Below are 21329 nucleotides of genomic sequence, written 5' to 3' on the forward strand. Positions count from 1 at the left end.
ATTGTTTGTCTGACCGCTGTTGCATGGAAAGAATCCTGGTGGCCTTTCTTTTTGCACCACGGATTGGAAGTTTTGTTGTTGATTCTTCCAAGCAAAATTAGGGTAGTTTCTCCACCCGGGGTTGTAGGTATTCGAAAAGGGATTATTCTTTACAAAGTAAACAAATTGTGGATTTTTCGGGCAATCTTCCATCGCATGCCCATCACCGCAAGTCGCACACCTTATGGTGTTTTAACTGATTGCGTTGATTTGCCCTTTTTGCGGTGTTGGGCTGCTGATCGCAATTCCCTGGATTAAGTTCATCATTGCGGTCATCTGGTTTTGTAGTGAATCAATAGCACCATTACTTACGTAATTGTCTTTGATTCTCAATCTCTGGTCACTCTCTCTCTAATCTTCATGGTTCTTAGAGATGCGATCCAAGATATTCTTCGCCTCGTCATATGTTTTATCAAGCAGACCACTAGTGGCTGCCGCATTGGCAGCGGTATGCGAAGTGGGATTCAAACCATGATAAAAAATTTCCATCTAGAGGCAGTCTGGCAACCCATTGTGTGGACAATCCCTGACTAACCTCTTAAACCTCGCCCAGGCATCGCTGAGCGATTCGTCCATGTCTTGTTCAAAATTTGTAATAAGTTTCCTTCGTCTGGCATTCTCAATAGGTGGAAAGTATTTCTTCATAAACTTCTCCACGACCTGTTCCCAAGAAGTGATCTCTCCCAGCTTGAAAGAAAACGCCCATTTCCTAGCCTGATCATAGAGATAAAATGGGAACAAAGTTAGTCGAACTTCTTTGGCAGAGATGTTCGGGAACACAAAAGTATTGCAGATTTCAATAAAGCTACGGAGGTGGGCGTGCGGGTCTTCGCCACGCCTTCCTCCGAAATGTCTTGCAGCCTGGATCATCTGTAGCATCACTGGTTTCATTTCGAATCTGCTTCCGTCGAGGGCAGGCCTCATGATTCCTAGAGAGAAATTATAGATGTTTGGCGATGCATAGTCCCTGATGGGTCTATTGCGATCGTTTGCCAACAGGATTGGATTCACCATAACATTTTTATCATTTGGTGCCCCGTTTCCACGCTGCTCCCCCATCTCTTCTTTATCTAATTGTGGTTGCTATTGGTGGTCTCTCAGTCTCTGTCTAAACGATCTCTCAATCTCCGAGTCGTAATTCGCCAGAGATTGAGAGTCTGCAAAGAAATATAAAAAAATTACCATTAGCACTCTATTTTGCCGAAGTCCTCGGCAACGACGTTAAGAACTTGATGCTTAATTTTTATGATATGGATTATGGATGATATGCGTTGATGAAATTGCATTGTGCACTCAAGTTTCCTCAGTAAAATCCAAGTGTACATTCCACTGAGTTTCCTGGTAAGTCCAGGGTTGAACACAGGAACTTGTGAAAACAGATTGTGTTAGTAATTTTTATGAAGAACTTTGCGGTAACCGGATAAATAAATAAATTGTTGGGTTTGTTGTTTGCGTTAATGAAAAATAAATAAATGTGGCGGAGTTTCAAAAGAGTTAGTAAACGGAAGATGCGATGAGTATGCGGTGAACGGGTTGAAAAGGGTTTCGGCTAACACTTCCTAGAATGCGTTCATGCTTTGCAATCATGCAACATGCATACAATAGTAAACCACCTCTCGGTGCGAATGCCACGGCTTCTAAAACTAGAATGCATGCGATATATGCGATAAGTCTATAGGACCTACACATAAGCTTCTATTCTTATTTATGCGATGACAGGATAATACACACACAAATAAGGCAATCACATAATATCATTCCTATCTCTAGGATGCATGCAATGCAGGTTGACAAACAAAGCTTATCTCTAAGTCCCTATCTTTTGTTTATGCAGTTCTAATCTTGCTCTTTCGAGTCCAAATTCTAACCTAGCTCTTTCGAGTCATTAGGTTCTTTCTTTAGACTCTCTCTCAAGTAACTCTAAAGGGTATTTTGCACAGCATAAAACAAGACAATCGCAAGGAATCAACTTCCTAGGTGATGTTAGCTTAGTTCTTCTTAACCCATTCGACTAGTTTAGCTACTCATGCATGCCAAGAGAGTGAACAGATGTAAAAATAGAACTTCCATTATATAAATATAACAATGCAAATATAGAATAAAAGGGCCTGGTAGCAATCTCTTGCTGCCCAGGCTTTTACATTGTTTTCTACTCGTGCTCAAAAGATAATCTCGTTCTCGCGAGAGTCGGCCCGCTTTCTACTTCTTCGCCTCAAGGTTCTCTCTCAAGTTTCCCTAAGCGATCTCCGACATCACCACTCTTCCCTTGTTCTGCCTTAAAATGAAAGAAAACTATGAACAAAGACGTGCGAACTGAAGTATGAAATCTCTAACTACTGAACCCCTTTTCTGAAGGATGCCCTTGGTATTTATAGAGCATCCATGGTGAAAGGCGGCTTTTCTCTCATGATTATACAGATGGGATGACTTTAATTCCTGATTGATGCGCCGAATAATGGTCACCAAAATGCTGAATGTACTTGTGATCGTTATCGGCTGTCAACTTAATTCGGATTTGACTGTCATCAACTTTCTATCCCATTGCGATTAATTAGCCTTTCACCCAGATGCGGCCACCATGTTGCGCTGACCAAGTTGCGGCGATCCTTCTCAGGCGAATACTTGTGAACACGATCACCGCAAAGCCTTGCGGTAATGCTATACTCGACCAATGATTTCCTATGATCACAATTTCTTGGATTGCGTCAACGCATATTCTGCATAAAACACAAAAATCAACTGTTCCTATGACATGAACGCATGCGACCACAAGATTATGAAATTGATGCTTGATAGACGCAATTTTAACATGTTTTATCAACGCAATCCAATATTTTTAAGAACTTAGCACTATGATAACGTGCATTTCTGTCCATTATCATAAGGCTATAAAACTCCTCATCTTTTTTAGGGAACCAGACAGGTCAAATCTGTATTTTTTGGAATATGGAAAAAAGGTAAAAAGAAAGAATCGAAAGACTCAAATGACCCAAAAGAATCGAAACAAAGAAAAGATTCAACAAACTCGTGAGGACTAAGGGAGGAAAATTAAAAATATACAAAATACCATGACGTAGAGTAGGACGAGGTCTTTCGACCTCTAACTCTATCATTGGATGTCGTTTTGTCTAGGCTCAGGATCCTCCTTAGTCTTTCGACCTTGCGAGGAACTTTGCCTCCGAGGTGCAAACGATGGGCTGCTCTGGCAAGTTCTCCAATATTTTCACGACCTCTATCAGCTGGGCAATATGGTTAGTCATGCTTTACAACTGAGCTTGCATGTTCTGCTGAAACTAAAAAGAGCTATTAGCAAGTTCGGAAATTAAGAACTCCAAAGTCATACCTGGGCACGAATCTCCAAGAAGTGGTTTCTCCTCTTCTACCGCATCAACATGGACTACCTCTTACCTCTAAGCCTCTGGGAAGCTTAAGGAATGGTCTGGCAACAGCTCATCCGGTCTCCAAACTAAAGTTGCAAACTGAGCAACAAGGTCACTCAGTCTTTGCAAGTCAATTCTAGTCTCTACATCGGGGCAAAAACTCTCCTATTGAAAGTGCTCGAACTTCTATTGCCTACGGAGGGTGTTTTGCTAAAGCTCAAAAGTACCGCCAACAAGCTTCATAACCAAAGCCGCTAAAGACTTACTTTACCCTGAAGATTGAGCATGAGTCGATTGATGTGGTGCTGTGAAATCTTGGTTGTCTAAACTCTGTTGCCATCCTGAGTATCTATGGTCAATGGACTCCTCTCATCTAGGACGATGAGACTCGTAGTCCAAATGACCATAATACCTCTCCTCGACAAATTCACATGGTGCTGAGATCCACTGAAACCTCAGGCAAGCTTGCGTAGGATGCCCCTTGAGTAGGCAACTTCTGCACACCTCTGCTTGTTGCGAACTCCTTTCCATCAAGTGGCCAACCAAGGAAGTTAACTGGGTAATTTGGCAGTGACATCCACTTACCTCATTATCAGAACCTACAACTCGGCTTCCGGACGACCAAGATGAAGGAACTCGTATTGAAGGAGTCCTTGAGTGGAAGCGGATTGTCCAAATTCCATTTTTATTGAAAACATAATTTACAGTAAACATACAAAATATGCATTCAAAATAAATTACAACATGCTTGAACAAGAAAAAGGTTCAAGATACATTACCTTTAAAGACCTTTTCTCTTCACGTAACTCCCTCAAACAGTCACGAACTCAACAACTCTTGGAGACCTTCTTCAAGATATTCTTGAACCAAACAAAGACACAACCCCAATGAACCTTTGGTATTCTCAGGATGAGAACCAGGAGTGGTGGGCTCTAACTATTTTGGTTAGGAGTGATTGTTTGAGTTTGGAGGAAGAAGAAGATTGAAGCACACAGAACTTTTCTGTAAACTCATTCGTTTAGCAATCACAATGTAAGTCGTATGTGTGTCAGAAAAAAGAAGAAAACTAATTTTTCTTTTATTCCTTTTTGTCATAAAACCAATAACCACCCACTAAGATGGTTGGAAAGAAAAGAGGAAGTTATTATTCAAAATAATAAAATAATATAAATAAATATGATAGCTAACTTATCATATTATATTTATATTAAACTATATGTTATATAAAATATAACATATAACCTATAGTTTTAATATTGTATCATATACAATATAAACTATAGTTTATTTTCTCTATTTTATGGCATTTAATATAAATCATATTTATATTAAATATAATAACTATGAATCACATACATCACATATATAGAAAATATATTTGAATCTCACTCAAATATTTATTTCCTCCATTAAACTATAATGTATCAAATACATTATAACAATTATATCATATATAATTGAAACAATTTAATTATATCATATATAATTAAATCCCTCTTATAAATTCGAACAATTCAAATTAACCCAAAAACTGATTCTCAACTAAATTCTTTTGAGCTACTAAGGGGATCTTATGAACCTATAACTTGAAGCTCCAATGGTACATGAATAATCAATTAAACTCTTTAATTACATTATCCACCATCCATTAACTATCAAGCACTCTACTAAAGACCGATAGCTACACTCTTCGCACTACAGATATATTTCTTTGTGCATTGGATATAACCAATCAACAATATGATAACCCTTCACAAATTGCTCGTAAGTACAGTTAGGTCAAATTACCGTTTTGCCCCTATAGTTACATCTAACTCCTTAAGTACCACTGATCCCTCTAATGAACAATAAATCATAGTCCTACTATGACTAAACCCCTCTCGAGTTAAGAGAGAGTGTGGCTCCAAATTGTTCAAGACTCGGAATCAACTCTTAAGGGAGCAATTTATCTACTTTCCCCTGCTTCGGGAAAGAAGTGAAGTCCATCTTTTGTAGTTGTGTTCCCAGCTCCCCAATCAGACGAATCCACAAAATGGTAAGCTTGTTGAGTCGGCGATCTGGCCACTCTAGCTCATACAAATCAAAGGACCGCCCTTATATGTAGGAGTTCACAACTCACTCAGGATTGAGGTCATGTTATCTATGGTCATCCTGGTGAAATGAAAGTCTTTACTATGAACGGTGTTATATAATGAGACTAAATATTTCGTGGTACGGTCTTATACAAACTTCTTTATAGAGAATATCCCTACTCGCATGTCTAATACATGAATGATCAGGATCAGATCATTTGTAACACTTTACAAAAATTGTAACACCTACAAAGTGGGCCATACTCGTAGTGTCACTAGGATAAGGCACCCAACCTTATCCATCCACTACTGACCATTTAGGTTATCACTTAAACATGATCCACCTATATGTCTCCGCATACATGTTTAAGTTACAACGATAACCTTAGATGTTAGTTTATTGGTTTGTAGTTAATGTAACTAAAATATCACATATTTTATAGACAAAGTGAAATATATATATTATTAATCACATAATGAGTTTGTTCATACAAGTTTACAAACTATAAAACCCTACGAGATTTAGGGCATCAACTCTAACACAAGATTGATTCAAAAATCCCGTCATACTTAATTGACAAAAAAAGAATAAAATCAAAGTAAAAGAAACTTTAACTAAAAACTAAGAACTAATTGACTTCCCCAACAATGGTGCCAATTTGATGGAGATTTTTTTGTACCACTCCTAAAAGACCGCCAATCAAATAATATTTATAAATCACCGAATGAACTATTTATACTAACTGGTAATACAAAGTGGCAAGTCCATGTTCAAACCTTAGGGAAGCACAAAAGATTAGCTCCTCGAAGCGCATTTTTAGTTAAAGTGGTAAAATTGGGGGGGGGGGGGGGGGGGGGGGGGGGGAATTGGAATAGGTAATGCATAAAAAATAAAAAATGCAAAGTATAACATTCTAGCTTAGGGAAATGGAATGGACCAATGTAATCTTGTTCATTGAGTTATTTTAAATGCAATTTTAGGTTATTGACTATGCCTAGCCCAATTGATTGGAATCCCAATCAATGGTCCTAATTACCCAATTAATTGAAATGCATAGAAAACGAATCCACTTCATAAAAATTGTAAAGTCACATTAAGTTCTAGGGATAATGCTAGGATGAGTGTTTAACTTCCACCGTCTAATCAAACATTCAATATGGTTTCTCTCTAGGTCGATGAGAGCAATACAATTCATTTTAGACAATGAATTGCAAGCCTAACTAACCTATTACTTCCTTTAAGATTATCCTATAATTATATGTCACATATTATAAGCTATCTCTAAGTATTCAAATAGCACAACAAATTATTGGTTGTTAATCAATAATAAAATCATGCAATTCATAAATACAAAATTCAGATTGAAACCCATAGACGAGAATATAAAAATTACATTCAAACAAAACTCCCAAAAATTAAATTGTTCCAAATCCCTAGCTAGGTTTTACCTTTCCATGGTGATAAAGAAGAGAAGAACCCGAAAATGTCTCCACTAATTACATGAGATGGGGGGGGGGGGGGGAATGGAGAAAAATACAAGTGGAGATGTGAAAGTAGGAGAAAATCGGCATAGGAGCAAATTGGGCGATTGTTCTTCTGCCCTAAATCGAAGAGAAATATTTAATACAGCAGTCGTAGTGTTGCAACGCTGCGAAGTCTCGCACACGCTGATAACTTGTAAAAATACAAGTTATTATATCTCTTTCATTTAAAATAATAAGGCAAAGGCATGCAATTTAGATAACTTTTACCAATAAATGTATACCAAAAGCAAAACATGCGATCACATACTTCTAGTGCATAACATATTTAAATTCCAGACTAATTTCGCTACTTCTGTGTAGTATATCCTTCAGCAGTCTGGTGATTGCGTGATCGCATGCCCATTAATGCGTTTAAAGAAAGAAGTTCTCTGAGAAGAAAAAAAATGATGATCGCATAAGCTTCAAGCGATGAGGCATGACATGACATGGGCAATGGGTATCACATCACAAGTTGCATTAGTTACCGACAAGAAAGCTGTGATGAAGATACAATGAACCACTTACACGTTGCAGTCGTCGTGGCAGAATATAGAATTTAATGCACCCCGCCAACGCAATCATGAGCTTAAGAAAAGCAGTGCTCACGAACGCCTATAAATACCCATGCAAATGCCATGCAAAAGGAGTTCGGAGTTTTTTCAATAGACATTGTTCGTTGATTTCGTGATTCGATCTTAGGAGTGTATTGTATAAAGAAATTGGAAAAATAAGTGCAAATGTGAATGATGCGTTGATGCGTTTATGATGCGATGATGCGTTAATGATGTGCAACAGGACACATGACACTCCTCTATAGGCATGTAAGTTTTCCTGAATCAGATCCAAGTATAAATCTAACTCAGGTTCCTGGTAAGTCTAGGGTCGAACTCAGGGATTCAAATTAAAGCTAACGCAGACCTTGTATTGTAACTATTGTAGAAATATCCTGAGTGAATGTAGAAATGAGTTATTTACACTAAGCTGCTGTGTGTGCGTGCAAGAAGATACAAAAGGGTCAAGTAGAGGATAAGGGGGTTGTGTGAAAATTGAAGTTTGATGCAAGTGATATGTGTCGATCTAAGTTAGATGTACACGAACAAGAATATGATGTGTATGATGTGACTTGCTTATCTTTGTTTATGCGTTACACTTCTATTCGGCACTTCTCAATGCGAATGTCATACAATACCTATCTCTAGGATGTATGCATCAATCACAGGATGCAATAAAACACCAGTGCATCTATCTCTAGATGTACTAAGCGTTTCTAACTTGATGCTGACTTAATTATTCTCTCGAATAATTTAAGCTAAAGCTTCTTTTACCAATTGATTTAGTTGGTTTAAGCGTTTCGAGATGGAATTTTGCATGAAGTTATAGATGCATCCAACATAAAACAAGAAATAAATAGTGGCAAAGTATGATAGATCAAATATGTGAATTTATAAAGGAACTGATTGTCTTTACAAAACCAACACTTAATCAACTGAGAAGATGAAAATAGTAAGTAGGATGAAATGAAAGGAGTCAAGCCGCAGAGTACAATCTATTGTCCTCTTCGGCTCAATTTTAGTTCGTGTACAACCACTTGTGGAAGAATTGGAAGAATGTCTCTCTCGAGCTCAGCTTTCTCCGCTCCTTGATCGGCGATGGTGGTGGTTCTCTTCCTTCTTGTTCTTCTCGTCATCACAGCACAGCTCTACGGTCTCAAAATTTCAGAATTATGCAATGAGTTAAAAGATCCGTTCATCTGGTGGGATTTTTTCTATTTATAGGCGTCGGTCTTCTTCAACTTGATGATGGGCAACATTAAATTCCATACCCTGGTCAGCCGCCTAATACTCAGATACTTTTCAAATGCCGCTCGCTGCAGATACCCATGCTTACAAGTGGTGATTTGACACAAACAGCCCTAATCAATGAATCTTCCCTGCGTTGAATCCCTTCGACGCATGCCCCATGCGTTAGACTTTGCCTGCGACACTTAGAATATTTGTTGAGATCCTGCAATATCATGCGTTAGTGCCACAGTATTTTAGCAATAAACATTCATTTGCATAAGTTTGATAGTGTTCGAGTAATTCCATGCGTTTTCTCTAAAAATGATGAGATTTTATCATTAAAGACCCTAATTGTTCCAAATTTTGAGCCATAATAACTTGTATTTCTACAAGTTATCAGACACCGTGACATATATCAGGGAATACATTGTGGGAGACAAAAAGAACATCCTGAGAAGGGATTCTGCTTGAAAACCCTATCATTCTTCCATAGAAACTCCTTGGTGAGAGCTTAGGATTCTAGGGAAAGAAGAAGATAAACTGTAAAAAAAGTCAGAGGAAGCAAGACATTGCAAACCACGACTTGACTCTCTGACCCTTTCTCTTTGATTGTGTATTTGTATTGAATTTCTTGTATTGACAAATTTAGAATTGTAGTATGAATACATGTTTATTATACATATTGTCTATATTTTTCACCAATATCATGCATAGCTAAATCACTTCATGGGTTGAGAAGATTATAGCTAACACGACTAAATAACTGGAGGAATCATGCGATCAACTTGTTTTATGCATGCTTATATTTGTTGCTTGAATCAATTGAGAAATTATTCTAAGTAAAGCTAATCTAAGTTTGAGAGAATTTAGATTAAAACCTCATAAAATGAGAGAAAATGTTCCTTAGAAATAAGTACATTCTCTACATATTACACCTATCCCATGCATCTTAGAGATAAGATAATGTGGCAAAGAACACTGAGAAGTGTTGGTCGCAACATTGAATGTATAGCTTGATCGTATATTTCATCTAGTTGTTTAGAAAATGTTAGTAAAAATTCTTCTCAACCCTCCTATCGCATAATTGTTATCCAACTTGCATTGCTTCCTTTTAGACACAATCCCCATCACATATCTAGGTATCAGTTTGCTTATTCAATCGCTCTTTTGAACATTTTAAACTCACGATAAGATCATTTTTTAGTTTCATCGCATACTTACAAGAAATCCCTGCATTCGACCCTGGACTCACCAGGAATTTTGGTCAAATTTGCACTTGGGATTGACTAAAGAAAACTAAGCATTAAATCTTATAAACAAAATTATTTCATCACATGTACAGGATGCATCACGTGCCTTCGTTTGAAATTCGGAGCTTAGGTTACGACTCTACCCTATTTTCCAGTATAATGTGAGGCTACTGTCTTGTAGCGTTGTGCAATGCATGGTTGAGCATTACAATGCATCATCTAGGGGCATTTTCATCCTTTTATATCCTTTTGAAGCTCGGTTGTTCAAATTAGCTCCCAATTGCTCCAAATTAACCCTGAACATCTCATAGCGATTGATTCTACCTCCAAAATGCTCGATACCTAATTATTAAATAAACACATTAAACATAGTAACGACCTAGAATTAAGAAGACGAAAATAGCACTTGGTGTTATCAAGTCTTAATTTGAATGGTTGTTTGGGATGTTTTTAGTGAAATTTAAGGCTTCAAATTTAAAGGTTAATAAGTTTTAAGGTCCCTTTTGAGCTTTATAGAAGTTATTTGAAGCGATGGCCAAATTTGATAAAATAAATTCTAAAAGAATACTAAAAAAATAGGAGAAAAAAGGGTAGCCTGTTGTCGCCAACCTACCGCTCAGCTGTCTAGCACCGCCCAGCCCCGCGTGCGTCTGCCCTATATCACCCACCATCCACGTGTATGTCTCGTGCAACACGGCCACAATTGCACGCACACATCCACACGCGCACATTCGCATTCCCAGCCCCGCACGTGCCTCTTACCATGTCCAACGTGCCCCAACACGCCTTTTTCACATGCCCACGCCTGTTTCTGCACATCCACATGCCCAGTCGAGCACCAATGGTGATTTTTGACACTCATTGACATGTTTTAGGCCATTTTGGGTGTTGGTGAGTATTTTTGAAGCCTAATTAGGATTATATATATATATATATATATATATACTTAGCCCTAAAATAAATAATTTCGGATTCTAAAGTAACTTTCGAGTTGTTTTGGGTATTTTAGGTAAAATGTGCTTAAAGTGTGTGAAGGTTTAGGGCTTAAGTTGAGTTTAATTGATGTTATGGAATGACTATTTTGAACTCTTGTAAGTGTCTAGTAATCCTCGGATCTTGTTTCAATTCAAATTGAGATTGGAAAGGTCTATAAGCCAAGAAATTCGTTCCCGTGACTATGAATGGTTTTACTTTGACTATTTGGTATGAAAGTATATAATTATGATAGTATGTTATGATTTTTTAAATGCATTGGCATGATATGTTTTGCTTGGCCATTATAACAGAAATGCTTTGAATAATGATTTCTGAGTTATCATTGGTGTTTGAAAATGTGGTTTAGAATCTGATTTTATGTTATCATGATTCGTATGGTTTTATAAGTAAACCTATGATGGTGGACTTGATGAGAAATAGAAATTTGACATGAGATATGCTTGTAAATGATGTTTGAATGGCTTGTGAAAGTGGTTTTAAACTACCAAATCTTGTACCCTAAAGATGATTTTCTCATGCTACTTGAATGTGTTTTAGTAGCGCCACCCAGACGATCAAAGGGCTACCGAGGTTGAATGTGGCTAGGCTATATTGGAAAGTTCAGATGAACCTGGGCCTATGGTGTGTATTTATATTTAGACTTGAGGCAACTTTACATGCACGTATGACGTTGTTATAATTTACCACCGCGAGGGGTATTCGATGTGTGGTATGTCTAGTGCAACCATGCATCTTTTTCCAGAGTAACTGGCCATCATAAACGAGTATTTGAGTATAGAGTTGGTGTGATTTTCTAATAGCTCAAGGATGCTTTATAATGTACTTTATATGGAATATGATCATGCCATTATTTGAATAACATGTATTTGAGATATTACTAAATCTTATATACTTTGTCAATGATTTTCTGAATGATTTTGATAAACTTCATTGATGTTTTAGAAAGAAAAAGCTTGTGCTCATATTAAATTACCACTCTCTGGGCTTTAGCTCATGCTTCAATGTTTTATGTCCCCTAACCCAAGTAGCAATCAAGTTTCAGGAACAAGCTGAGTTGTCAACTGCCACACAATGATAGTTTCTCGTTGCATCGTAGGTTTACATATTTTGGAGTCTTGGTTTTGATAGACTGCATACTATTACCAACTATACATGAGTTTTGGGAACATGGGACATGAAGTAGTGGTTTGGTTGTGAAGTTGTGAAAATGTTGCTGATGAACATACTCTATTGATAGTTTGTATGTATAGATATACTTTTAAATAATGTGTTTAGACTGAATTTTAGTAAAACAGAAAATGGAGAAAGTTATGAAATGTGGTTATGAATGTAATTAATCAATATGTTGAATGACCATCGAGAAATTGCTCAGGTTTAAATATAGGTTGAGTTGGAAAGACAGATGTTAAGTTTCACCAAGGGGAGGTGACGTTTAGCATCTTCCCATCATTTTCTAGGTTAAGAGGGTAATCTGAAACAGAGCGTCAAAATTGTGCATAATAACTTTTCAACCATTTAAAGCACATTCACTATCATAAAAATTTTGGACTATTTTAGAAATTGAATATATATATATATATATATATATAAATATATTTTAAAAATTACTCTTGTAAAGAATATTTCAGTTTGATATAGTGAAAGAAAGTGAAACTTTGGTGAATATTTGAAAGATAAAAATGAATTTAATTGTGTATATTAAATTCATTGTTTATAAACTTTCAAATTTGATTGAAACTTCAAATTAAGATGATGTTTCATGTACAAATTTCACGCGTATGAAAGTTAAATTTGTAGTTTCTTCAATTTGAATGAGTTATGTTTGATTTTGATCATGTAACAACTCAATTGAGTTAAGTTTGACAAATGTTTCAATTTTGTATTTATTTAATTTTATTTTGTATTTTGGAGAGTTACTAAGTTGCTAGCCTATAAATAACAATTTGTTTCTTCATTTGTGACATCACATTTCAAATTGAAAAGTTCTCTCATTTCTTTCTTTCTTTCTTTTAATCTTGTATTGAGTTGAGAGCAAGTATCCAAGAGTTCTGCTAGATCTGAGTAGTTTAAGGTTGAAGTTCTACCGAAATTAGTTGTTATATCCTGCTGAGATGATCGTTCTAATCTTCTTGCAATCCTTGCAAAGCGAATAATTGCCTTTAGAACAACGCTTATCAGAAGCGTACCTCGACTTCGTTTTGAGTCTCCAAAAGTTTTAAGGTTCTTTCAAGTCTTTGATTATTTCCATATCTAAGCCTTGTTACATCTCTTACTTATGTTTGTGTTTGAAGAATTAATGACGGGTAGAAATGCACGTCATTATAGGCCTTTTTATTTAGAATTATGAGGGCTGTTAAGTAGAAAATGCGACGATTATACTTAGAATTCATGAGAAAACGAGCTTGCGTAGATCAACATTAAGAATCTAGGCTAACCCAGTTTTATGTATTATTATGCATTCAATTGTCAAGCTTTGTAGCTAATGCAGGAAGTGGTCGCATATGCGGAAGCCAGGCTATCACAAAGATGACCACATGTGGGGAATCTCTCCATTGCAAAGGCAAACGGTACGTTCGACACATGGATGTTGCAGCCATCAACTGCCTGCATCCATTGCATAAAAGTTGCGGCTGTCAAGCGAATGTGGTCATCCAGAGAGATTACGGCTACAGAATAATAACCATAATAGAGGGATGACCGCAAGGGTGGTGGAATGCATTGATACTCCAAAAACCAAGCATGAACGCATACCTTGAGAGTATCAAAAGATGATGTTGACATTTCACCTACCACGCCATTAGCAGTAGAGATTCAGAAAAGGACCACCGCGCCGCGAGTGTCAGATTTAGAGCAGGTCCATAAATGCTGTCGACGATCAAGCTCTATAAATAGAAGCCATAGAGCAGAATTTCAAATCATCCAAGTTTCTACCTTCGGGTGGATCCTTGTGATCCAGACCAAAGCATGAGAAGATAGTCTTGAGAGTTCTTCATCCCTTTAATCATTCCGAGTGACGATTGGAGCCTTCGCCAGAGTTAGAGCCCGAGAGAGTCTACTCCACCGCCCATCCATGGCACCACCGGCAACCTTGACACACATCTGCTGGAAGCTGGAGTTAGAGCCCGAGAAAGTCTAATCCACCGCCCATCCGTGGCACCACCGGTAGCCTTGACACATATCTGCTGGAAGCAAGACATTTCTTCAAGCTGGCCCTCCATTTCTCTTATTTCCTTGTATTGTATTACATTATGCTTTAAGAGATTAATACATTTTTGTGATCAATGCATTTCTATATTTTAACTTGATTCCATCTTCATCTTCATTTACTTCACATCCTTTACTTTCATTGCATCACTGAGCAAGATTGCTAGAGTATTGCATACTTAATCATGCAGCATAGGGATATGAAGCATGTAGCAAACCACCAGGAGGTGTGCGTTGCGCGAGTGTTGTGAGAAAACCTTATTTTCTTAGTGTGAAGCTGTAGCAACGCTTGTCTATTAGCGGACGCAATGCTTGTTTATGAGTAGAATCAGCAACAACTAACTGCCCGGGAGGGTAAGTGGTTGGTCGCATTAAGCAATGTAAGCAAGTGTTCACTAGAGATGGGAATAATCTTACGTCAGCCAAGTTTATGCGATTACCTTGTCTTATGAGTGTATCATTCATTATTTGGGCATACTTGGGAGAGTAGTCTAAAAACCAAATCTAAGACTCGAGAGAGTGGATTGGATTGCATAAGCAAGAATGGGGAACTTAGAAATAAGCTCTGTTTGCTACTACACAGCGTATGCACCCATTAAGTAGGATACGGTTATATGCGGTCATCTTGCTTATGTGTGAGAGCACGTGAGTGGGAATGTAGAGGCTTAGAAATAGGCTTCTCGACACTATCGCATATACATCGCATACGTCTACGTCAAGTGTGTATAGCTTGATCGCATAGCTTGCGTTGGTTGGGGTTACCCTTGCGGTCAAGCTTAGTTTGTAGTGAAGACATCATCACCTTTTCATCTATTTTTCCATGCATTTTACTATACATTAACAGTTGTCGTGTCTCTACCTCTCAGTCATACTTTCACCGCTTAATCTATTAGTTAGGAGTAGGAGTAGTGCATAGCTCATAACCCCCAATATTCTTTTATTCTTCGCTGCAAACACATTATCGCATAGCATTTAGCTACAAGTCCCTGAGTTTGACCTCGGATCACCCGAGAAACTTGCGATCTCGTTATACTTGGCGAGAGCGCAAGAAAACTTGTGATAGGAATGCATGATCATTGCATAAGAGATTAATGCATACTTTCCATTTCAATGCATGACCACCGATGCATGAGAACAAACACATAGCCTAAGATATGCATTACACATATGTGTTCACCAAAATTTTTCATCATCAAGAATATGAAAAATTGCAATTGATTGCAATTTAAGAATAGTGTTTTTCAACCATGTCTTCTACTTTTGAGACTTTGCAAATATATCCATTTCAATTTCTCTCCCTCTCTCTAAAATCCTCATGCAGAGACCCGTCTCTCTCTCACTGTCACATTCCAATATTGTCACTCTCTCTCGAAAGTTGATCATTGTCTACCTTTGCTGTACTGTTGCTTATTCATCGATCATAAAAAACGTTGCTGTCGATCACCGGTTGTCGTTGCTAGTAAGCTTTCTCTGTGAGTTTCTCTTTCTCTCATCTCTCTCTCTCTCTCCTCTCCTATCTGTGCGGCAACCCTCTCTTTTTCAACTTAATGTGATACATAAAGAAACCCTAATTAAATGAAGACCCATTAATTTACAAAATTGACACAAGCCTTTATTTACTTAAATGCCCTTAAATTCAAAGCACATAAACAACTAATCATTTTCAACCTATATCAATAGTGTATCAAGTGTATCAAGTATCTATTAGTAGTGTAGTATCAAGTTTATATCAGCAATGTATCAAATATATATTAGTTGTGTATCAAGTGTATCGAGAGTATCAAGTGTATCAAGAGTGTATCATTAGTAGGAAAGTAAAATGTAGGCTAAACTTATTTTTTGCCCTTTACAAAAGTAATAAGTCTAGATTACGGACCTAATTTTTTAAACTTATTTTGTCAAATATGCAAAAGGCCCTTTGAATACTATAAATTGAGTGTACTATTCCTAAATGATGTGTAATATTCCGTTTATATATATCATTTCCCCCAACAATTTCATCATCCACATCATGTCTTCAAACTGTGGTCAACTTTCCCTCTTATTCTCGAAGGCATTTTCGGTCTTCTTCCCTTCTAGTTGTTGAAGCTACCTTTAACCAAAATCGAAGAAGTCTTCCGTTCTTCGGTTCACTATGATTTTCATAACCGAGCGGGTTCAATTCGGTTAACGGTTTTGACGAAAACCGAGCTATAAACACTCCAAAAGATAAACAATTGAACTAAAGCAGCTGAACTAAACTGAGTTGATTGAATCGGTTTGGCCGAACCGCAGCTGAATCGATTTAACCCAAATGATCAGAATCCCTTATTTCACGGTAAATCCCAACGGCAGTCGACTATGGCTGCACTGGACGGATAGCGGAGGATCTGAGGTCTATCTGAGTATCGGTACAATACGAGCGGCGGTTAAAGATCTGGGCTCACGAGCGGCGGAGCTGTAGCAGATGTCAGTTGTTCACGACGGAGAAAAAAAGGTTAAGAAAAATATATTTTCTTCTAGGGTTCTGATACCATGTCAATTCTGGTATTTTATTGATTCATTTAGATATCTTACAATGAGGAATACCTAGAATATATATATATATATATAGACATAACAAAGGAACAGAAAAGCCTCTCTTTGATCGATTTGGCGTATTTTCTGTACAGAAAGGCTACATTGGATATGTCTTTCTGGTTCACCAAGCTGTAATTAAACTGGTTTCCTGTTAAACAAAGTTCCATTAGTAGCAAGTAATCGTTATTGGAAGGCTTATGTTTATGTAAAAGCCTTATTTTGTTGTCCATTCTATGCATTGTTCTAATAGTTTTTCTTTCCTTCTGAGTAACTATGTGGTTACCTCAGCCATCGGTAAAAGGATTTATCAAAATATTTCCTCTAAATGCCTGCATTCCTTCCACCAATACAAACAAGAGAAACCCATCAAACAATTCAATAGAAAGTCAAGGAAGGGAACTAAGGTAGTTAAGAAGGAAGAAGTAGATTTAAGGCGTTATACTAGAGATACAGTGAGGAACATATACAATATTCTGAGACAATGCTCATGGGGTTCTGCTCAAGAACACCTAGAGATGCTCCCTATAAGATGGGATTCTTATCTCATCAACCAGGTTCTGAAAACACATCCACCATTGGAGAAGACATGGTTATTCTTCAATTGGGCCTCTAGGCTGCAAATGTTCAAGCATGATCAGTATACCTACACGACAATGTTGGATATTTTTGGAGAAGCTGGGAGAATTTCATCCATGAATTATGTATTTCAACAAATGAAGGAGAAGAGGATAAAGATAGATGCAGTTACATATACTTCATTAATGCACTGGCGTTCAAATTCGGGAGATGTCGAGGGAGCTATAAAGGTTTGGAAGGAAATGAAAGCTAATGGCTGCTATCCAACTGTAGTTTCTTATACTGCTTATATAAAGATTTTGTTGGACAGTGACCAAATTAAGGAGGCTACTGATACTTATAAGGAGATGCTACAATCTGGGCTACCTCCAAATTGCTGTACTTACACCATCTTAATGGAATATCTTATTGGAGAGGGTAGGTTTCTCTACTCTTGCTTGTTATTGAGCTTCAAATTTTCCTGCTCATCAAATTTCTATTTGTTGCCATTTTCTATTTTGTAAGGTTAACAGTTGTTTCTCCACTGTACTTTCAGGTAAATGCAAAGAAGCCCTTGATATTTTTTGCAAAATGCAAGATGCTGGAGTATATCCTGATAAAGCGGCTTGCAATATATTGATTCAGAAATGCTGTAAATCAGGAGAGACACTTGTAATGACACAAATCCTTGAGTACATGAAAGACAAACGCCTTGTGCTTCGATACCCTGTGTTTGTTGAAGCACATGAAACTTTAAAAAGTTGTTCTGTAAGTTATACCCTTCTCAGGCAAGTTAATCCTCATATAGAAATTGAATCAGTCAGTAAGGGTGAGGTTGTGAATGTTAGTACAAGATCTAATATTGTTCCTCCCAATGTAGATCATGAGCTTTTGGCAATTCTGTTGAAAGAAAATAAACTTACTGCTATTGACTACATGCTCACTGGGATTGTAGACAGGAACATACAGTTGGATTCTTCAATTATTTTATCCATCTTTGAGGTGAATTGCAAAAGTAATCGACCCAATGGTGCTCTGCTGGCTTTCAATTACTGTTTAAAAGATGGTGTTAACATTGAGAGAAAGTTGTATCTTGACTTGATCGGGATTCTGATACGATCGAGTATATACCCAAAGTTGTTGGAAATTGTTCAGAAAATGTATACGCAGGGGCATTGCCTGGGACTCTATCATGCCACACTTATACTTTATAGGCTTGGCAAAGCTGGAAAACCTCAATATGCAAGGAAAGTTTTTAATGTGTTGCCTGAAGAATTGAAGTGCACTGCAACTTACACTGCTCTGGTTGATGCTTATTTCTCTGCTGGAAGTTCTGGTAAAGGGCTTAAAATTTACGAAACAATGCGAAAGAAAGGATTTGCACCATCTTTAGGCACATATAATGTGCTGTTAGCTGGTCTTGCGAAGTGCGGTAGGATTGATGAATTACATATCTATAGAAAGGAGAGGAAGAGTTTTGAGATTAGTCATCATTCTCATCTCTATACAATATTGGAGGAAGAAAGGATTTGTGATCTTCTTTATGGAGAATTGGTATGTTGAGGAGAATTAGGGGAAGAAAGGGTTTGTGAACTATGCACTCACGACGCAGAATGGACTGGCGAGGCTATAAAATTCAATGTTTTCAATCTCAGCATCTCCAACAGGGCGTGACACAGTTTTATTATTGTCTTGTCACACTTGAGTCATGTCAGGAAGCAACGTGCTATGCTTCTGTATGCTGTCGTGACTTGGTCATCAGTTGATGTTGACAAAGTTATTCATAAGTTGATGCACCAGATCCGACGAGGTTCTGTTACAGCTAGCTTTGGACATTCGTAAATTGATCACTGCCTTCTGTTGGAATGTCAGCATGGTGTGATACCCAGATGAGGAGTCTTCAGAATTGGAAACTTGGGGCTTCTCCAACTGCTAGTCGTGATGAGGACGCTCTGAAGGATGCAATTTCTGTACCAGGCCAGATGAACGCTCAACTGTCCTGTCCCATCCTATGCGGAACTATTTACTGTCTCATCTTCGCTACGAGCATATGACAGCCTAACTGAGTGAGGCACCATGTTGAGGTAGAAGCAGCCAGGGTGCCACAACACGTCCTGGCATTGGCATTCCCACACATTCCTGCACCATCACTTTTGCCCTTCCCCTCGATAGTCGACTTACACCCTATTTTGATGGCGATGGCAATGATGATTCAAAAAGTCTTCCTCTGGCAAAACCTTTCCCTGTTCTTTTATTTATTCTGTCTAGTCTGTATTAATTTCCTGTTTATGGGTGTATGTTTTTGGCCTCTATTTTGTTGGTGACGATTTGGATTGCCTTTATATATTGGATGGTATTCTATTTTATTTTTTAAAAAATTATTTATTTATCTATTTATTTGTGGTAACTAAGACAACTCTTGATTTTAGTATGTTACCGAGTACTGAAAAGGATTACTTTACATTATCTTGAAAACTTATGAACTCATTCTTTGACCCATGAGTGGTTGAAGTTTTCTTATTATTATTGTTTTCATTCCCTGCACTAATCAGACGACGAAGTTTAGTCTATTTTAGTTTTGAAGGCCTAGAAATTGATTATATGATCCGAGGCTTGTCTTGTTTCCAAAATGCTTTAGGAACTAGTTTGATGCTTGAAAAAATGATAGTTAGTAATGCAACACTTAGCAGAAGTTTCATGTTTATTTGTTAATTTTATGTTTCTGATAAAAGAGCACCATGAATGAAAAATTATAAAGACTAAATTATTACTTAATAAAATCTCTTCAAAATTAAGTATATTTTAACTTTATTATGTCATGATTCAAACTAAATTGCACCGAAGATGAGGTCACGGAGTAATCTAGAATCCAAGATGAGCAAAAGAAGGCTGCAAAATCGACAAAATTGCGTTAGTATCATGTCTAAAGGTGTGTCCCATTTGTGCCAACAAAGGTGTTGAAGATTAAAAGTAAGGTGAATATCAATTTCCTCGGATAAAAATGGTTGAGGGGTAATATCTCACTCTTGGATTAACAAGAACATCAGTTGTTCTATGTAGTTTTGAAGAGTGAGTTAAATTTGGAGGTTATTTATGTGATTGAGGTTTGATTTGGAGCTATAATGTGATTTTGAGCCTATCTATGTGATTATATTGTGATGTTAAATTTATCGTGAGTTCATAGTTTCATTTGATACTTATTCGTATGTTTAAAATGTGATTGTGATTGTTTCAAATGTAAAGGTAGTGAAAGTATACTAAGAGAGATGGTGAACATTAAGAAGATATATATACTCTTATAAATATTGCTATTATTTTTGACATTGCATTTTAAAATGAATGTTTTTTTTTTTTATTTGGTCTTGCACAAAGCCATTGAAGTGAGAGAACCATTATGGAAGTTATTTATTTATGTGTTCTTTTTGTTGGGATGGTCTTGTACAAATCCATTGAAGCATGACTTGGATTTAGTTTCTTTGTAAATAACTTAAATAAAGTTCAGTTATTAATTTTCTTGTATATAGTTTCTCTATGTAAACGTGATCGACTTTATTGTTGTATATGAAATATCATATTTATGTTTGTACATTTTTTTGGTCAAAATTGGCCAAAATATGGTGTAATAACATGTATGAAACAAATAATTATCCATCATTATAAGTATTTCTTTGATGTTTTACAAATGTCATGAAGTATAATTATTTAATAGTAGAATATAGTCATCAACCAAATTTTGATGACTATAAATAAGTGTTAATATATATAATTCAATGATGTCCAAAATGTGTGATGCTCAATAATACCTATGGCATCGAAGGATTTGGTCTCCATAAAATAAACCTATATATAGGGATCTTAGGTTGCAAACACAATTATGTTATAACGGATGGAAAAAAAAAACTTTTAAGCTTTCTTCTTCGAACAAGACACCAACTCATCTCTAATAACGTTGTGAATGCTTAGTTTATA

General features: G+C 36.9%; 1 protein-coding gene across 1 annotated transcript; it reads left to right on the forward strand.

Moving 5' to 3' along the window:
• Positions 1-16245: 16245 nt before the first annotated feature.
• Positions 16246-19753, forward strand: LOC120088642 (pentatricopeptide repeat-containing protein At2g01390). The gene is made up of 2 exons (XM_039046057.2): positions 16246-17798; positions 17917-19753. The coding sequence occupies exons 1-2, from the start codon at positions 17039-17041 to the stop codon at positions 18921-18923; spliced, it is 1767 nt and encodes a 588-aa protein (XP_038901985.1). The 5' UTR covers positions 16246-17038; the 3' UTR covers positions 18924-19753.
• The last annotated feature ends 1576 nt before the right edge of the window (positions 19754-21329 follow it).

This window comes from Benincasa hispida, chromosome 10 (assembly GCF_027475165.1).
Source record: "Benincasa hispida cultivar pf3 chromosome 10, pf3_genome.v1.1, whole genome shotgun sequence".
Classification (NCBI taxonomy): domain Eukaryota; kingdom Viridiplantae; phylum Streptophyta; class Magnoliopsida; order Cucurbitales; family Cucurbitaceae; genus Benincasa; species Benincasa hispida.

Bases quoted from the DNA above. Each gene is read 5' to 3' on its own strand.
- LOC120088642 (XM_039046057.2), top strand. From the start codon at position 17,039: ATGCATTGTTCTAATAGTTTTTCTTTCCTTCTGAGTAACTATGTGGTT. The intron at 17,799-17,916 runs GTAGGTTTCTCT...CTGTACTTTCAG, and splicing joins GGAATATCTTATTGGAGAGG to GTAAATGCAAAGAAGCCCTT.